The sequence below is a fragment of the Cetorhinus maximus genome, chromosome 6, assembly GCF_964194155.1.
Source record: "Cetorhinus maximus chromosome 6, sCetMax3.hap1.1, whole genome shotgun sequence".
In the NCBI taxonomy this organism is placed as follows: domain Eukaryota; kingdom Metazoa; phylum Chordata; class Chondrichthyes; order Lamniformes; family Cetorhinidae; genus Cetorhinus; species Cetorhinus maximus.
Window position 1 is genome coordinate 1,205,780 of NC_135884.1, and position 17,855 is coordinate 1,223,634.

The following is a 17,855-nucleotide window of genomic DNA, read 5'->3' on the forward strand; positions in this document are numbered from 1 at the left end:
TGCTGGAATGGGGATCGAAACCCAATCTTCTGATTCACTGAGTCATGGCTGACAAACACAACTTCTTTATGGAACGGAGGTCAGCACAGGCTGGAGACGTTTCAGTCTGCATGCCTCAGTTATGGAAGAGGCAGTGCAGTTAGGCACTGAACCATTGAGAATTGAGGGGAAATCTTTTTAACATTGTCAAACCAAGTGAACCCTTGAATTACTTTCAAAGCTATACTCTGTCAAACAGGTGGTGTCACATCCTGCTTACTGGACATTTTTCAAAGAGATAGGAATGAGCTGTATCTAGTTTAAAGGTTTAATGAACCAGGTATAAGTGTAAACGCTCAGGAAGCAAGCTTTATTTGTGTTCAGGATTGAGATAATAGCACAGGAAACTTAAATAAGATGAAGCACAATGACAACATCTGCTGTGCAATAAAACAAGGCTCTTAACTCAAGTAATAAAATTAACAGCCATCACACTGCAGACACCTTTGTAACATTTTGACAACTTGGTGACTGGGTGACAAATTCCACCAGCATTTCTTTACCACGTGACATGGTCAAGTGTGGGTAGCAGGCCGATTACAGAGGTGCGTGAGTGAGGAGTTGTGCATCTATGCCGATTAACTTCCTACTCCTCACCCATGTCAGCTGCAACCCTGGCCTGGGAAATGCTTTGGGGCGATGTTCAGTCCCTGGTGTTTCAGCTGTTCTTGGCATGTGCGTGAACAGCGAATGCCGCCAAGACATTCAGCCGTGGAAGAGGTAACGCAATTAAACCCAACCAGGTCTCCCCGATAGTTGCACCGAATGAATATCCAGCACATGAGCCTAAGAAGCCTACCTGACCTTTCCCTGCTGACCTGACCACCTTCTGGAAATGCTCACACCATAGTGGATCAGGCAAGTCGACAGAAAATTATTTTTATTTATTCGTGGGATATGGGTGCCACTGGCAATGTTGCAGCTACAGTCTATCCCCAGTCTCCCCAAATGCCTGCCTAATTCTGTTGATATTAGCAGCCTCAATCCTCTCCCTATCCTGCTATTTCAAACACCCACTGCCCTGTCAGCACACATCAACATCCTGGGGTGGGGGGGGGTGTGGTGAGGGTGACCTGAATAAATATTGACTGCAAAAGCAGGTTAGAGGCTGGAAATTCTGTCGTGAATAACTCACCTCCTTATTCCCCAAAAGCCTGTCCACAATCTACATGACAAGTCAGAAGTGCGATTTAAAAAAAAAATTCATTCATGGGATGTGGGCTTCGCTGGCTGGGCCAGCATTTATTGTCCCTCCCTAATTGCCCTTGAGAAGGTGGTGGTGAGCTGCTTTCTTGAACCGCTGCAGTCCATGTGGTGTAGGTACACCCACAGTGCTGTTAGGGAGGGAGTTCCAGGATTTTGACCCAGCGACAGTGAAGGAACGGTGATATGTTTCCAAATCAGGATGGTGAGTGACTTGGAGGGCAACTTCCAGGTGGTGGTGTTCCATTCTATCTGCTGCCCTTGTCCTTCTAGATGATAGTGGCCGTGGGTTTGGAAAATGCTGTCTAAGGAGCCTTGGTGAATTTGTGCAGTGCATCTTGTAGATGGTACACACTGCTGCTACTGTGCATCGGTGGTGAAGGGAGTCAACGTTTGTGGATGGGGTGCCAGTCAAGCGGGCTGCCTTGTCCTGGATGGTGTCAAGCTTCTTGAGTGTTATGTTGCTGCACTCATCCAGGCAAGTGGGGAATGATGGAAAACTCTCCACTTGCCTGGATGAGTGCAGCTCCAACAACACTCAAGAAGCTTGACACCAGCCAGGACAAAGCAGCCCGCTTGATTGATGCCCCATTCAACAAACTAAACATTCACTCCCCCCATCAGTGGTACACAGTGTGGACCATCTACAAGATGCACTGCAGCAATTCACCAAGGCTCCTTTGACAGCACCTTCCAAACCCATGACTTCTACCACCTAGAAGGACAAGGGCAGCAGACACATGGGAAACACCACCACCTGCAAGTTCCCCTCCAAGCGACACACCATCATGACTTGGAACAGGATCGCCAATCCTTCATCGTCACTGGGTTAAATTCCTGGAACTCCTAACAGCCCTGCAGGTGTATTTACACCAGAAACTGCAGTGGCTCAAGAAGTGGCTCACCACCACCTTCTTAAAGGAAATTAAGAAAGGAGAACAGATGTTCAATGATACCCACATCCCATTTTTTTTTGATCCTGCACCACATGAACTGCAGCGGTTCAAGGTGGTGGCTTAAGACTACCTTCTCAAGGACAATTAGGGATGGGCCACAAATATTGACCTAGCCAGCGATGTTCACATTTCATGAAAATACAAAAAAATTAAAAGAATTGCTCTCCCACCTTAAAATACAAAGTACGCCCATAGACAATTATACTGAGCCACTTTAACCTGATCCTGCACAACTGCTCAGACATATTACAAGCCCATTAAGAGTATAAAGCAATGGAGCAGAACTGAGTCAATACCTTTGCCTTCTTTTCTAGGTCAGCTTCAGTCTTTGGACCCAGTAAATTCAGAACCTGAAAGGTGAAAACATAGACATTAAAACTTATTTGACAGAGCACAATTTAAACCATTAATCCAGGATATCCCAAGACATGTTAACATATATTTAAACTGAGGTTTAGAGAAAATAGCTAGTTGAGGTAATATATTGGAGGAAGGGCAGAGAGTATGAGTTTGAAATGAAGATCTACGAGATCATTAGATTTCTTCCTGCTTGTGTTGAATTCATGTCTCTCAAGACTGCAGTTTGTTTTTACAAATTGGAAGGATTTGGAACAATCTGGACGCGTGGATGTTAATCTGGGATTTTTTTTAAATAAAAGGTCCTAAATTCACCTTGGAACTGTAAACAAACAAGCCTCTTCCAACGGGCAAGAGGATAACCAGGGAAAGAGTAGGGTCCGTTAGGGACCAAAGTGACAATCTGTGTGAGGGGCCGGAAGCAGTAGGCGAGGTTTTAAGTGAGTACTTTGCATCTGTGTTCACTATGGAGAAGGGCAATGTAGGTGTCGGAATCGGGGAGGGGATCTGTGATGTACATGAACAAATTAGCATCGAAAGGGAGGAGATATTAGTGGTTTTAGCGGGCTTAAAAGTGGATAAATCCCCAGGCCCAGATGAGATGTATCCCAGGCTGCTGTGTGAGGCAAGGGAGGAGATTGCAGGGGCCCTGACATTAATTTTCAAATCCTTTCTGGCCACAAGAGAGGTGCCAGAGGACTGGAGGACAGCAAATGTGGTACCATTATTCAAGAAGGGTGGTAGGGATAAACCAGGGATATATAGGCCAGTGAGTCTAACATCAGTGGTAGGGAAACTATTGGAAAAAATTCTGAGGGACACAATTAATCTCCACTTGGGAAGGCAGAGATTAATCAGGGATAGTCAGCATGGCTTTGTCAGGGGGAGATCATGTCTAACAAATTTGATTGAATTTTTCGAGGTGACTAGTTGTGCAGATGAGGGTAGTGCAGTTGATGTAGTCTACATGGACTTCAGTAAGGCTTTTGACAAGGTCCCGCATGGGAGACTGGTCGAGTAGGTAAGAGCCCATGGGATCCAGGGCAATTTGACAAATTGGATCCAAAATTGGCTTAGTGGCAGGAGGCAGAGGGTGATGGCTGAAGGTTGCTTTTGTGACTGGAAGGCTGTGTCCAGTGGTGTGCCGCAGAGTTCGATGCTGGGTCCCTTGCTGTTTGTAGTGTATATTAATGGTCTAGACATGAATGTAGGAGGTATGATCAGTAAGTTCGCAGATGACATGAAAATTGGTGGTGTGGTAAGTAGCGAGGAGGAAAGCCTTAGATTACAGTATGATATAGACGGCGATCAGATGAGCAGAACAGTAGCAAATGGAATTTAATCCTGAAAAGTGAGAGGTGATGCATTTTGGGAGGACTAACACAGCAAGGGAATACACGATGAATGGTAGGGCCCTGGGAAGTACAGATAATCAGAGGGATCTTGGTGTACATGTACATGGATCCTTGAAGGCAACAGGACAGATAGATAAGGTGGTTAAGGCGGCATGTGGGATACTTGTCTTTATTACGTGAGGCATTGACTATAAGAGCAGGGAGGTTATGTTGGAGCTGTATAAAACATTAGGCCACAGCTGCAGTGCCGTGTGCAGTTCTGGTTGCCACACTATATGAAGGATGTGATTGCACTGGAGAGGGTGCAGAGGAGATTCACCAGGATGTTGCCTGGGCTGGAGCGTTTCAGCTATGAAGAGAGATTGGATAGACTGGGGTTGTTTTCCTTAGAGCAGAGAAGGCTGAGGGGGAACCTGATTGAGGTCGACAAAATTACGAAGGACAAAGATAGGGTAGATAGGAAGTAACTTTTCCCCTTAGTGGAGGGGTCAATAACCAGGGGGCATAGATTTAAGGTAAGAGGCAGGAGGTTTAGAGGAAAAATGTTTTCACGTAGAGGCTGGAACTCTCTGCCTGAAAGGGTGGTAGAGGCAGGAACCCTCATGACATTTAAGAAGTATTTAGATGAACACCTGAAATATCTTAGCTTACAGGGCTATGGGCCAAGTGCTGGAAAATGGAATTAGAGTAGGAGCTTGACGACTGGCACAGACATGATAGGCCAAAGGGCCTCTTTCCGAGCTATAAAACTCTGACTAAATCACCTGACCTTTATGGTACTTGAGAAGGAGTTGTTTGTTTGTGTTGAACTGCAAAGCACTTTAATTAATGAAAAGCTGGGAGATAAAAATGCAGCCACATGGGAGAGAGGAAAAAACATAAGTTGTGAACCTACTTGTTTGGAAGATATTGTTGTTGTAGAACAAGCTGAGGAAAGAAGGCTACCTTGACTGGTTCCCTCTCTCTACCTCGCCTAAAATTGTGTCCGGCTATCAACCTGTAACCAGAGAACCCTCATCTGAGTGTAACTAGTCTACAGTTGGACCTGCAAAGCTGGGCCAGCTAGTGAGAACTTCCAGGCATCCACTGGGACCAGTGGCCCAAGTGCACAGGAGAGAATTCCAGGTCGACAGCATTGAGACCCTGCACACTTTATCCTTTATTTTATATTGCCCACCCCTGCAGAGAGACTCTATCTGCTTGTTTGTCTGTGTGTGTGTGTGTGTGTGTGTGTGTGCGTGTGTTGAAGGAATTCTTTAGGAAGAGATAGATAGTTATACTGCCCAATTACAATTGTGTGTTAACCAGTACCTGCAGCTTGTTAAAAGAAGTTTTGTTTTAAAATAAATTAATAATTGTGTTTTTGAAAGAAGCCTGGTCAGAGTCTCTTTTCTTCTGGGTACTAGAGGTATAGGTACACAATTGGCCATTTCGGTGAGAAAATTAACCATTTAAATTAAATGCATGGCCTGCAGAGTAGTGTGGCTTGATGATTCACGTACTCCTCCCATTCTGGTCACAACACTTGGAGCAGAGGGTAACGCATTCAATTCCTCGAGAATTTTTCATTCTTTCCGTTTCTGTGTTCTAATTCAATTTCATTGTTGCAATGATGGCTCTGATTTCTGTTGGGTGGCAGAGACTGTTTTTTTGTAGTTAAGACTTGGTAGTCCCCATGAGTACTGATATTTGCTGCAGGTACGTGCACAGCAGCACAGGCTGAACTAATGGCCAGTTATGGTGCATTTTAGGAATTTGCTTTACATGAAAACCAAGCCAGTAGCTCACAGGAATCCATTACTGGCTCCATGCCAGTCACAGCAAGATTCTGTCATAATCAAATGCGTTAAAATATGTTTAGAGTACTTTCACTTTGGCAAGCAGATAAAGACAATGTTGACTAGTGTTTCTGAATTATTGCACAGGCAATGAAAGCAGAATCAGGTTGCTATCACTGTCAAACTCTCTCTCTTAGTTGTCAGCTGTGCCTCAGTGGGGAGCACTCTCTTGCTCTCTCCCGAGTCAGAAGGTTGTGGGTTCAAAACCTACTCCAGCAACATAATGCAGACTGAGAGAAGTCTCACTTCAATGCACCATGGGAGTGCTGCACAGTCAGAGGCGCCATCTTCCAGATGAGACGTTAAACAGAGGCCCCATTTGAACATAAGATGAATAGTTCGAAGGTATCACTGACTAGAACAATCTGCTGCACTTGCCTGTAGATCCACTTCATTCTTGATAATCTTCCCATCTGCCCACTTCAGTTTATTTCTCACTTCACCTGGGAGAGACACAAGTGACATTAAAAAGCCGCAAACATTAACCCTTCTCACAAAACTCAACATCCATCAACTCGGATCTTTGCTCTGAGAGTTGGAAGAGCTGTCTACTCCATTCTCAATCAGTCAGACTCATACAATTTAACATCACAGGAGGCCACTCAGTCCATTGTGCCTGTACTGGCTGTTTGAAACAGCTATTCCATTAGTCCCACTCCTCTTTCCCCATACCTCTGAAAATTTGTCCTTTCAAATCTTAATCCAATTTACTTTTCAAAGTTATTATTGTTTTGCTTTCAACATCCTTTCAGGTAGCACATTACAGACCACTGTCTAAAAACACATCGTCTCATCGTCTCCTGCACCGTGCCCGTTCTGCAAGTGCCCAGCTCCCAGAACCCAACCAATGCTGTCAGGGCACTGGTGTTTTCAGTGCAGTAATGAATCATTTCCTTCCTTCCTTGTGGTGACATAGCTCAGTGCTTCGTCACACTGGGACAGGGAGATCAGTGGTGTCTGCGAATAGCACGTCACCTCAGATTATAGAGCTATCACAGAATTTTAACAGCACAGAAGGAGGCCACTTGGCCCATCGTGTCTGCACCAGCTTTCAATGAGCATTATGACCTAGTGCCATTGCCCTGTCTTTTCCCCGTACCCCTGCACATTGTTTCTATTCAAATAATCATCTAATGTCCTCTTGAATGCCTCGATTGAACCTGCCTCCACCACACTTCCAGACAGTGCATTTCGGACATGAACCTCTCGCTGTGTGAAAAAGTTTTTTCTCCCATCACATTTGCTTCTTTTGTAAATCACTTTAAATCTGTGCCCTCTCATTCTTGATCCTTTTACAAATGGGCACAGCTTCTTCCTATCTACTCTGTCCAGCCCCCTCATAATTTTAAACATCTCTATCAAATCTCCTCTCAGCCTTCTCCTCTCCAAGGAGAACAGTCCCAATCTCTCCAATCTATCCTCATAGCTGAAGTTTCTGATCCCTGGGGCCATTCTTGTGAAACTCTTCTACACTCTCTATGTGTATGTATCTCCAGCTACGTAACTGCATTTCAGAGTGTTTTTCCTGTGACTTTAAGATTACAAACCAAAACAGCAGCACTTGGCAGTATCCCCACTCTGATTGTAAACATTCATTCTAGGAGTGTGGGCACTGCTGTCAAGGCTGACATTTATTGTCCATCCCTAATCATCCAGAAAGGGTGATGATGATGGGTCTTCATCCTAAATCACTGCAGTTCAAGTGGTGAAGGTGAGCACTTTGATGTAACGGAATGTTTTTCTGACCAATTCAGAAGGCCATTCTGAAGGCAGACAAGGTAACAACTGCATCTGGGGCATTATGGAATCATTTGGGTTTTTTCTGACAATCCAAAAGCTTCATGGTCACTTTTACTGAGACCAGCTATAAATTTGCAGTGGTGTTTTTTTTAAAAACAATTCTGTTCCCAAACAGCCAGGGTGGAATTTGAACTCACGTTTTCTGGATTATTAGTCCAAGCCTTTAGATTACTAGATCTTGAGATTCCAGAATCATGTCTCAGTGCTGAAGGTCACAGGCCCACATTCCCCTATCCCTAAAATAAGTTGGAATAACAGTTATAGACTTGGCACTGGGAATGAAAAGGGATGGGGTCTTTTGCAAGGAGCCAGTAAGAGGCAGGCGGGTTGGAGTGGACTTTCCATACTTCCTCCTTCTAACACTTACCCATTAACAGCCCCATGTTAAAGCGGTAACGGTCCAGCAGGATCTGGTTCCTGTGCTCGCTGACTGCTGCTTCAACCTAGGGGCAGCACAATGAGAGTGTTAAGATGCACTACTGTTTATTTCATTTATACTGTAAACACTGCAAGTATTACTAAGATATTAATATCCTCAGCTCCATCAATAACTTTTCTTAAAAGAGAAAGAAATGCCATATTGGGGCAGCCCAAAAATAACTACTTGCAACCCAAGGAACCCCAATCCTGACAACTTAGGTCTTGGTTTTCTTAGCTGCTCTTCGACCTGCTTGACTTTTGATGCCTGTGGATTATTTGGAAAGTGGCCATTCTTCACACTGCTATATCACTGCCAGATGAACTCAAAATCAGAATGTCAATCTTTCTTATTATCAGAAGCTTGAGAGATGTGGGAATTATTCCTTATTCATTCATGGGATGTGGGTCGCTGACTAGGCCAGTATTTATTGCCCATCACTAATTGCCCTCAAGGTGGTGGTGATGAACCACCTTCTTGAACCGCTGCAGTCCATGTGGTGTAGGTACACCCACAGTGCTGTTAAGAAGGGAGTTCCAGGATTTTGACCCAGCGACAGTGAAGGAGCTGCGATATATTTCCAAGTCAGGGTGGTGAGTGGCTTGGAGGGGAACTTCCAGGTGGTGGTGTTCCCATGTGTCTGCTGCCCTTGTCCTTCTAGGCAGTACAAGTTGTGGATTTTGAAGGTGCTGTCAAATGCATCTTGGTGAGTTGCTGCAGTACATCTTGTATATAGTACACCCTGCTGCCACTACGCATTGGTGGGGAGGGAATGAAGATTTAAGTTGAGAATGGGGTACCGATGAAGTGGGCTGCTTTGTCCTGGATAGTGTCGACCTTCTTGAGTGTTGTTGGAGCTGCACTCATCCAAGCAAGTGGAGAGCATTCCATCACACTCCTGACTTGTGTCTTGTAAAATTATATGGCGGATCCAGTTCAGCTTCTGGTCAATGGTAACCCCTAGGTTGTTAGTTGTGGGAGACTCAGGGATGGCAGCGCCACAATGTCAAAGGGAGATTGCTGATTCTCTACTATTAGAGGTGGTCATTGTCTGGCACTTGCGCGGGACGAATATTACTTGCCATTCATCATCCCAAGCCTGAATGTCATCCAGGTCTTGCCGCATATTGTCACAGACTGCTTCAGTATTGGAGGAGCTGTGAATGATGCTGAATATTGTGCAATGTTCAGTGAACATTCCCACTTCTGATCTTATGATGGAAGGAAGGTCATTGATGGAGCAGCTGAAGATGGTTGGGCTTAGGACACTGCTCTGGGGAACTCCTGCAGTGATGTTGTGGGACAGAGATGACTGACCTCCAACAACCACAACCATCTTCCTTTGAGCTAGGAATGACTCCAACTAATGGGGAGCTATCACCCCCCCACCCCTCTCCCACTCCCTGATTCCCATTGACTCCAGTTTTGCTCGGGCTCCTTGATGCCACACTCGGTCAAACGCTGCCTTGATGTCAAAGGCAGTCACACTCACCTCTGGAATTCAGTTCTGTTGCCAATGTTTGAACCAAGGCTGCAATGAGGTCAGGAGCCGAGTGGCCCTGGTAAAACTGAAACTGAGAACTAGCGAGCAGGTCATTGCAGTATAAGTACTGCTTGATAGCACTGTCGGCGACACCTTCCATCATTTTGTTGATGATCAAGAGAAGGCTGATAGGGTGGTAATTGGCCAGGTTAGATTTGTCCTGCTTTTTGCAGACAGGGTATGCCTGAGCAATTATTCATATTGTCGGGTAAATGTCAGTTGTTGTAGCTGTACTGGAACAGCTTGGCAATTGCCATTTCTCTTGTGTTGGTTCTCAGCTGCCCAGTGACAGCCAGAAGTTGCCTTGTCATTCACACCAGCTCCATTCATGGTCTGCTCCAAACAACAGAGAAGGCAGGTAATTACACATCGAGTTGCTACAGCAAGGGGCAAGAAGCTGATTATAGTCAGGGTGAGGGAGGGGTGACCCAATTCCTGGCATTTAAATCCAATCCAGGAAGTTTATTTGCAGCAGATCTTATGATGCAACACAACAAGATGAATCCACTCACCGCTTCCTCAATCTGTTCCGGTGTCACCACAACACCAATGCCACACTTTCTCTCAAAGTCTGCGCTGTCAATTGGATCCATCTGATGGTTTTTAATGTAATCTAGGGAAGCTAATTGAAGAAACGAAATGATGTTAATTTTTATTTCTCTAAAATGAAGCAGTATCACTTTTTGATTGTTCACAGTAGGATGCTTAAGTTTTGGGTTGGTGGGTGCAAAAGGAGAGATCAAAGAATGTAGGGGTTGAGAGGAATCACAGGAAGAGAAAACAAGTAGACCATGACACTATTATAAAACCCTGATCAATGCAATATTTAGGAAAACAGAGTAGGCCACATGGGAAGTCAGGGCAAGGCCAAGGGGAAGTGCACTCAATGCAAACTTGTATACAAAGCATCAACCCCACGGGCCACAGGCTTTAATCCTACGCAATTACATTTTATTGCAAATCGCGAGTGTCAGTCACGGCTCAGTTGGCCGCACTCTCACCTCTGAGTCACGGGGCTCTGGTTTCAAGTCCCACTCCAGGCTTGAGCACAAAAATCAAGGCTAACATTCCAGGGGAATGCCAGAGATGCTGTCTTTCAGATAAGACAATGAACCGAGGGAGGCCCCACCTGCTGTGGCGGATGTAAAAAATCCCATGGCACTATTTGGAAGAACAGCAGGGGAGTTGTCCTCGCCAATACTTTAGCCCTCGATCAACATCACAAAAAGATTATCTGGTCATTATCCCATTGCTGTTTGTGGGATCTTGCTGTGTGTAACTGGCTGCTGTGTTCCCTACATTAAAACAGTGACTAGACGTCAAGAAATTCTTCATCGGCTGTAAAGCACTTCGAGGCATTTGGTGGTCATGAAAAGCGCCATATAAATGCAAGTCTCTTTCGCAGCTGGTGAAAACACTCACTCACATTTAAGGCACAATGCTGGGCAAAGGGTCAAAATGGGTTGAACTCAGGAAACTAACACGTTAATTTAACAAACTTTGTCCAATTTATATTCCCATGCATCCCAGTCCCAAGCAAAAACAAAATCTTGTGTGGAGAGGAAGAGAAAGTGTGATCGGGTACGTCCTGCCTGAAAATGTCATAAAAGCAGATTCAATAATAATTTCCAAAAGGGAATAGGATAAATATTTGTAAAGGAAACATTTGCAGAGCTATAGGGAAAGAGCAAGGGCAGTGAGACTAATTTGATAGCTGTACCAAAGAGCTGGCACAGCAGTGATGGGCTGAATGGCTTCCTTTTGGGCTGCATCAATTCCATAATTTTGTTCAGCCAGGACCGTACTGAATGGCAGAGCAGGCTCAGTGGGCTGTGAGGTCTACCCCTGCTCCTATTTGTCATGTTCCATAGTGCATGGAATCTTAAAGCACAGAAGGAAGCCATTTGGCCCATTGTGCCTGTGCTGGCTCTTTCAAAGAGCTATGCAATTAGTCTTACTCCCCCTGCTCTTTCACCATAGCCTTGCAATTTCTCTCCCCTTCAAGTATTTATCCAATTCCCTTTTGAAAGTTATTATTGAATCGGCTTATTTAAATTTATTCTTACAGGTGACGTGGCATCATTGGCCAGGCCAACATTCACTGCCCACACCCAACTGCCCCTGAGAAGGCTGTGGCAGTGCAGGCACACCCACAGCACCCCCAGGATCCCGGCCCAGCCATAGTGAAGGAATGGTGACACAGCTTCAAGTCAGGACGGTGTGTGGCCTGGAAGGAAACAAAGCTTAAATCACAGAACAATAAAGAGTTTACTCTTCTATCTAAAGTCTAGGAGGCCATAAGAAGCTAATATTGCAAGAGGTTGATTAGAGACAGAATTTACTGGGCTCTCCTGCAGGTTAGATGTCATATTTCCTGTGAACATCCCCAAGTGCTTCATAATGAATTGACACTTCAGTCACTCCTATAACAGGAAACACAGCAGCCAATCTGTCCACACCAAGATCTCGCCAACATGGGACATAAACGATCTGCTAATTGTTGTGATGTTCTTTAAGGGAGGAATGTTACCTGCACAGTTAATTGTTATTGCACCAATCAGCTTTCTGATAAAGCCAGTTATCTTGCTGACAAAATGAATTCCCAGCCCAGGGGCTGATCTTACCATTGAGCTGCAGGTCCGAGTTCAATTCCTTCTTTGCAATGTACTTGACCAGGAAGCCCAGGTGTCTCTGGTCTTTGAGCCGTGTGGCTGCATTATACAGCAGTGTGCCTGTGGCCTTGTCCGGAATGCACCCCAAAATCGCTTGTGCCTGATGTGTTTGGAAAGAGAGAGAGATTGGGAGAGCCATGAGTTGGGAGGAGGTGTGGAGTATTCCCCCCTCAGTCAGCTGCCACCAGAGACGGCAAATTGTTCCAGAAAATTCAGCTCCCCATCGCTCTTTGGCGTCAGCCCACACTGAGTATTGTGGCTAGCTTGTTTTTCTCTGGTTATTAGGCCAGTTATTCCTTTACACCCCTCACCCCAATATTTCCATATTTCATTTGCTATTCTATACCCCACCATTATCCAACTGATGATCAATTACCCAACACTTTCATTAAGCTTCGCTGTTTCCTTTCCTTTTCTATCTTGCGAACATGAAATCTTACTTTACCTCTCATTGTCAGTCTGATGAAAGTTCCATATCCAAAACACCACAACCTGGTCCCATCAAACACTCCCAGGGCAGGTACAGCACAGGGTTAGATACAGAGTAAAGCTCCCTCTACACTGTCCCCATCAAACACTCCCAGGACAGGTACAGCACGGGGTTAGATACAGAGTAAAGCTCCCTTTACACTGTCCCCATCAAACACTCCCAGGACAGGTACAGCACAGGGTTAGATACAGAGTAAAGCTCCCTCTACACTGTCCCCATCAAACACTCCCAGGACAGGTACAGCACATCCTGAGGGTTACCACTGAGCAGAAACTGAACTGGACTAGCCATATAAATACTGTGGCTACAAAAGCAGGTCAGAGGCTAGGAATCCTGTAGCAAGTAACTCACCGCCTGGCTCCTCAAAGCCTGTCCACCATTCACAAGCCGCAAGTCAGGAGTGTGATGGAATACTCCCCACTTGCCTGGATAGGTGCGGCTCCCACAACACTCAAAAAGCTTGACACCGTCCAGGACAAAGCAGCCCATTTGATTGGTACAACATCCACAAACATTCATTCCCTCCACCACAGTACAGTACAGTAGCAGCAGTGTGTACCATCTACAAGATGCACTGCAGGAACTTACCAAAGCTCCTTACACAGCATCTTCCAAACACACAACCACTACCATCTAGAAGGAGAAGGACAGTAGACACATGGGAACACCACCACCTGGAATGCCCCCTCCAAGCCACACATCATCCTGACTTGGAAATATATCACCGTTCCTTCACTGTCGCTGGGTCAGAATCCTGGAACTCCCTCCCTAACAGCACTGTGGGTGTACCTACACCACATGGACTGCAGCGGTTCAAGAAGGCAGCTCACCACCACCTTCTCAAGGGAAATTAGGGGTGGATGATAAATGCTGGCCTAGTCAGCGACACCTTCATCCCATAAATGAATAGAAAAATACACAGAGTAAGGCACCCTCAACACCGTCCCATCAAACACTACCAAGGCAAGTTAGATATAGAACAAGGATGATCTGAATGGAACAATTTATAACATTGGATACACTGACTGTTGAGCTGTCAAACATAATATTTTCACATTAAGCAAATAAAGCCACAATTGTACAAATATAGTCAAATTTATATGTCAGCCTTAAAAACAGTAACATCGCCTCACACTGCCCTGCCTGAAGCGCTGAGCAGTCAGACTGGTTCCTCTCTCTACAGTACTGTTTAACAAAAGCATTCATCCCCAAAGCCAATCCTACAAAGGGCTGATTGCTTGAATCGGGTTTTTTTTTCACACCGTCAGTAGCACACCTGCCCTCGGCACGTCTCTCTGGCCCTGGAACACCAACTTGTCATTCCATCTCTCCTGTCTTCCACCCGATCACAGATCTTTTCACGCCTTTTCCCACCCGCTCCTTATTCAAAACCCACTGTGAGGTGTGATCTCAGATGTTTGAATAACAAGAGCTCTGTAAAAATACAACTTTGATTTTAATTGGTAAACACTTCAGCGAAGCATTATTGAAAAGCAGGAAACTACAGCTGCTGGAAATCAGAAACAAAACAGAAAATACTGGCAGAAACTCAGGCTGTGGCACCATTTGTGGAGAGCAATAGTGTCTTTCATCATAGCCTCGCAATTTCATTCCCCTTCAAATATTTATCCAATTCCCTTTTCATAGAGTCACAGATGGTGACAGCGCTGAAGGAGGCCATTCAGCCCATTGTGTCTACACTGGGTCTCTAATTGAGCTATTAACCTGGAGCCATATCCCCATCTTCTCCCTGATAGCTACCAGTGAATTTGCTTTTTAATTTATTCTTTCACAGGATGTGGGCTTCGCTGGCTGGACCAGCATTTATTGCCCATCCCCAGTTGCCCTTGAGAAGGTGGTGGTGAGCTGCCTTCTTGAACCGCTGCAGTCCATGTGGTGTAGGTACACCCACAGTGCTGTTAGGGAGGGGGTTCCAGGATTTTGACCCAGCGACAGTGAAGGAACGGCGAGATATTTCCAAGTCAGGGTTGTGGGTGGCTTGGAGGGGAACTTCCAGGTGGTGGTGTTCCCATGTATCTGCTGCCCTTATACTTCTAGATGGCAGTGGTCGTGTGTTTGGAAGGTGCTATCTAAGGAGCCTTGGTGAATCCCTGTGATGCATCTTGCAGATGATACACACTGCTGCTACTGTGCGTCGGTGGTGGAGAGAATGAATGTTTGTGGATGTGGTGCCAATCAAGCAGACTGCTTTGTCCTGGATGGTGTCGAGCTTCTCGAGTGTTGTGGGAGCTGCACTCATCCAGGCAAGTGGGGAGTATTCCATCACACTCCTGACTTGTGCCTTGTAGATGGTGGACAGGCTTTGGGGAGTTAGAAAGTGAGTTACCCGCCTCAGAAATCCCAGCCTTTGACTTGCTCTTGTAGCCACAGTATTCATATGGCTGGTCCAGTTCAGTTTCTGATCAATGGTAACCTCCAGGATGTTGATAGTGGGGGATTCAGTGATGGTAATGCCATTGAATGTAAAGGGGTGATGGTTAGATTCTCTCTTGTTGGAGATGGTCATTGCCTGACACTTGTGTGGTGTGAATGTTACTTGCCACTTGTCAGCCCAAACCTGGATATTGTCCAAGTCTTGCTGCATTTGGACATGGACTGCTTCAGTATCTGAGGAGTCGCGAATGGTGCTGAACATTGTGCAATCAGCAGCAAACTTCTGACCTTATGATGGAAGGAAGGTCATTGATGAAGCAGCTGAAGATGGTTGGGCCGAGGACACTACCCTGAGGAACTCCTGCGGTGATGTCCTGGAGCTGAGATGATTGACCTCCAACAACCACAACCATCTTCTTTTGTGCTAGGTATGACTCCAACCAGTGGAGAATTTCCCCCTGATTCCCATTGACTCCAGTTTTGCTAGGGCTCCTTGATGCCACACTCTGTCACATGCGGCCTTGATGTCAAGGGCAGTCACTCTCACCTCACCTTGGGAGTTCAGCTCTTTTGTTCATGTTTGAACTAATGGTGTATTGAGGTCAGAGGCTGAATGGCTCTGGAGGAACCCAAACTGAGTGTCAGTGAGCAGGTTGTTGCTAAGTTCAGGGTGATGGCACTGTCGACGCCACCGTCGATCATTTGGCTGATGATCGAGGATAGTCTGAAGGGGTGTAATTGGTCAGGTTGGATTTGTCCTGCTTTGTGGACTGGACATACCTGGGCAATTTTACACATTGACCTCATAAGGAGGCCAACATGGAACATCCTCTCAGCACTTCTTGAAGATGCTGCAAATGCTTCAGCCTTGTCTTATGCACTAATCGGTTCCCCCATCATTGAGGATGGGGAGATTTGTGGAGCCTCCTCCTCTAGTTAGTCATTTAGTTGTCTATCCATGACTGGATGTGACAGGACTGCAGAGCTTAGATCTGATCCGCTGGTTCTGGGATCGCTTAGCTCTGTCTATCACTTGCTGCTTAAGCTGTTTGGAATGCAAGTAATCCTGTGTTATAGCTTTACCAGGTTGACACCTCATTTTTAGGTATGCCCGGTGCTGCTCCTGGCATGCCCTCCTGCACTCTTCATTGAACCAAGGTTGATCCCCCAGTTTGGTGGTAATGGTAGAGTGGGGGATATGCCAGGCTGTGAGGTTACAGCTTGTATTTGAGTACAATTCTGCTGCTGTTGATGGCCACAGCAACTCATGGATAGCCAGTTTTGAGTTGCTAGATCTGTTTGAAATTTTTCCCATTTAGCACCGTGTTAGTGCCACACAACACGATGGAGGGTGTCCTCAATGTGAAGATGGGACTTTGTCTCAGCAACGACTGTGTGGTGGTCACTCCTACTGGTAATGTCATGGACAGATGCATCTGTGGCAGATAGGTTGGTGAGGATGAGGCCAAGTATGTTTTTCCCCCTTGTTGGTTCCCTCACCACCTGCTGCAGACCCAGTCGAGCAGTTGTGTTCTTTAGGACTCAGCCAGCTCGGTCAGTGGTGGTGCTGCCGGTGAGACAGGACATACCCAGTGATGGTGATGGTGGAGCCTGGGACATTATCTGTGAGGTATGATTCCATGAGGATGACTATGTCAGGCTGTTGACGAGCCTGTGAGACGCTCTCCCATTGTTGGCACCAGCCCCCAGGTGTCAGTAACGGGACTTTGCAGGGTCGGCAGGGCTGAGATGCCGGTGTTGTTTCCGGTGCCCCGGTCGATGCCGGGTGGTCCGTGTCCGGCTGTGGGCCTGGAGTCACATGTAGGCCCAGAGCGGGTGAGGGCGGCAGATTTCCCTCCCCGAAAGGGCATCAGTGACCCCGGGGGGGGGTTTACAATAACCGGTGATAGTTTCACCGTCACTGAGACTGAGGCCAGTTTTCAGCCGCGGGTTTTATTGATTGAATTTAACCGGCAGCTGCTGCCCGGGTGGGATTCGAACCCGTGACCCCCTCACTGACACCCACCGCCGCCCAGCTCCCTCCCCCCGGGGGAGAGGCAACTGCAACCCAGACACAGCGCCTGGGGCCCGGGCCCCCGCTACCCGGACAGGCCCCGGCTCCCCGGACAGGCCTCGGCCCCGGCTACCCGGACAGGCCCCGGCTCCCCGGACAGGCCTCGGCCCCAGCTACCCGGACAGGCCCCGGCCCCCCGGACAGGCCCCAGACCCCAGACCCCGGGCCCCGGCTCCCCGGACAGGCCCCGGCCCCCGGACAGGCCCCGGCTCCCCGGACAGGCCCCGGCTCCCCGGACAGGCCCCGGCTCCCCGCTCCCACCTGCTCGATGGCCTGCGTGAGGAGGCCGCTCAGCGCCTCGTTCCTCAGGGTTTCCTTCGCTTTCTGCTCGCTCAGGCCGATCCCGCACAGAAGCTCCAGGTCCGCCATCGCTGCCCGCACCGCCCCGCCCCAGCCAATCACATCGTCCCGCACCAACCCGGCCAATCACATCGACCCCGCACCGCCCCAGCCAATCACATCGACCCCTCACCGCCCCAGCCAATCACATCGTCCCGCACCAACCCGGCCAATCACATCGACCTCTTACCGCCCCAGCCAATCACATCGACTTCTTACCGCCCCAGCCAATCACATCGACCCCGCACCGCGGCCAATCACATCGACCCCGCACCGCCCCAGCCAATCACATCGTCCCGCACCAACCCGGCCAATCACATCGACCTCTTACCGCCCCAGCCAATCACATCGACTTCTTACCGCCCCAGCCAATCACA

General features: G+C 47.2%; 1 protein-coding gene across 1 annotated transcript in view; it reads right to left on the reverse strand.

Annotated features, from left to right (window-relative positions):
• Positions 1-17,566, reverse strand: part of qars1 (glutaminyl-tRNA synthetase 1) — an 86,404-nt gene extending 68,838 nt beyond the window's left edge. Inside the window, exons 1-6 of the mRNA XM_078543041.1 lie at positions 17,401-17,566; positions 12,134-12,281; positions 10,022-10,131; positions 7,916-7,991; positions 6,127-6,191; positions 2,495-2,548 (exon numbers count right to left, since the gene is read on the reverse strand). Of these exons, the coding sequence (XP_078399167.1) occupies positions 2,495-2,548; positions 6,127-6,191; positions 7,916-7,991; positions 10,022-10,131; positions 12,134-12,281; positions 17,401-17,508 (561 nt within the window). The 5' untranslated portion in view covers positions 17,509-17,566. The remainder of the gene's footprint in view (positions 1-2,494; positions 2,549-6,126; positions 6,192-7,915; positions 7,992-10,021; positions 10,132-12,133; positions 12,282-17,400) is intronic.
• Between the last annotated feature and the right edge of the window lie 289 nt (positions 17,567-17,855).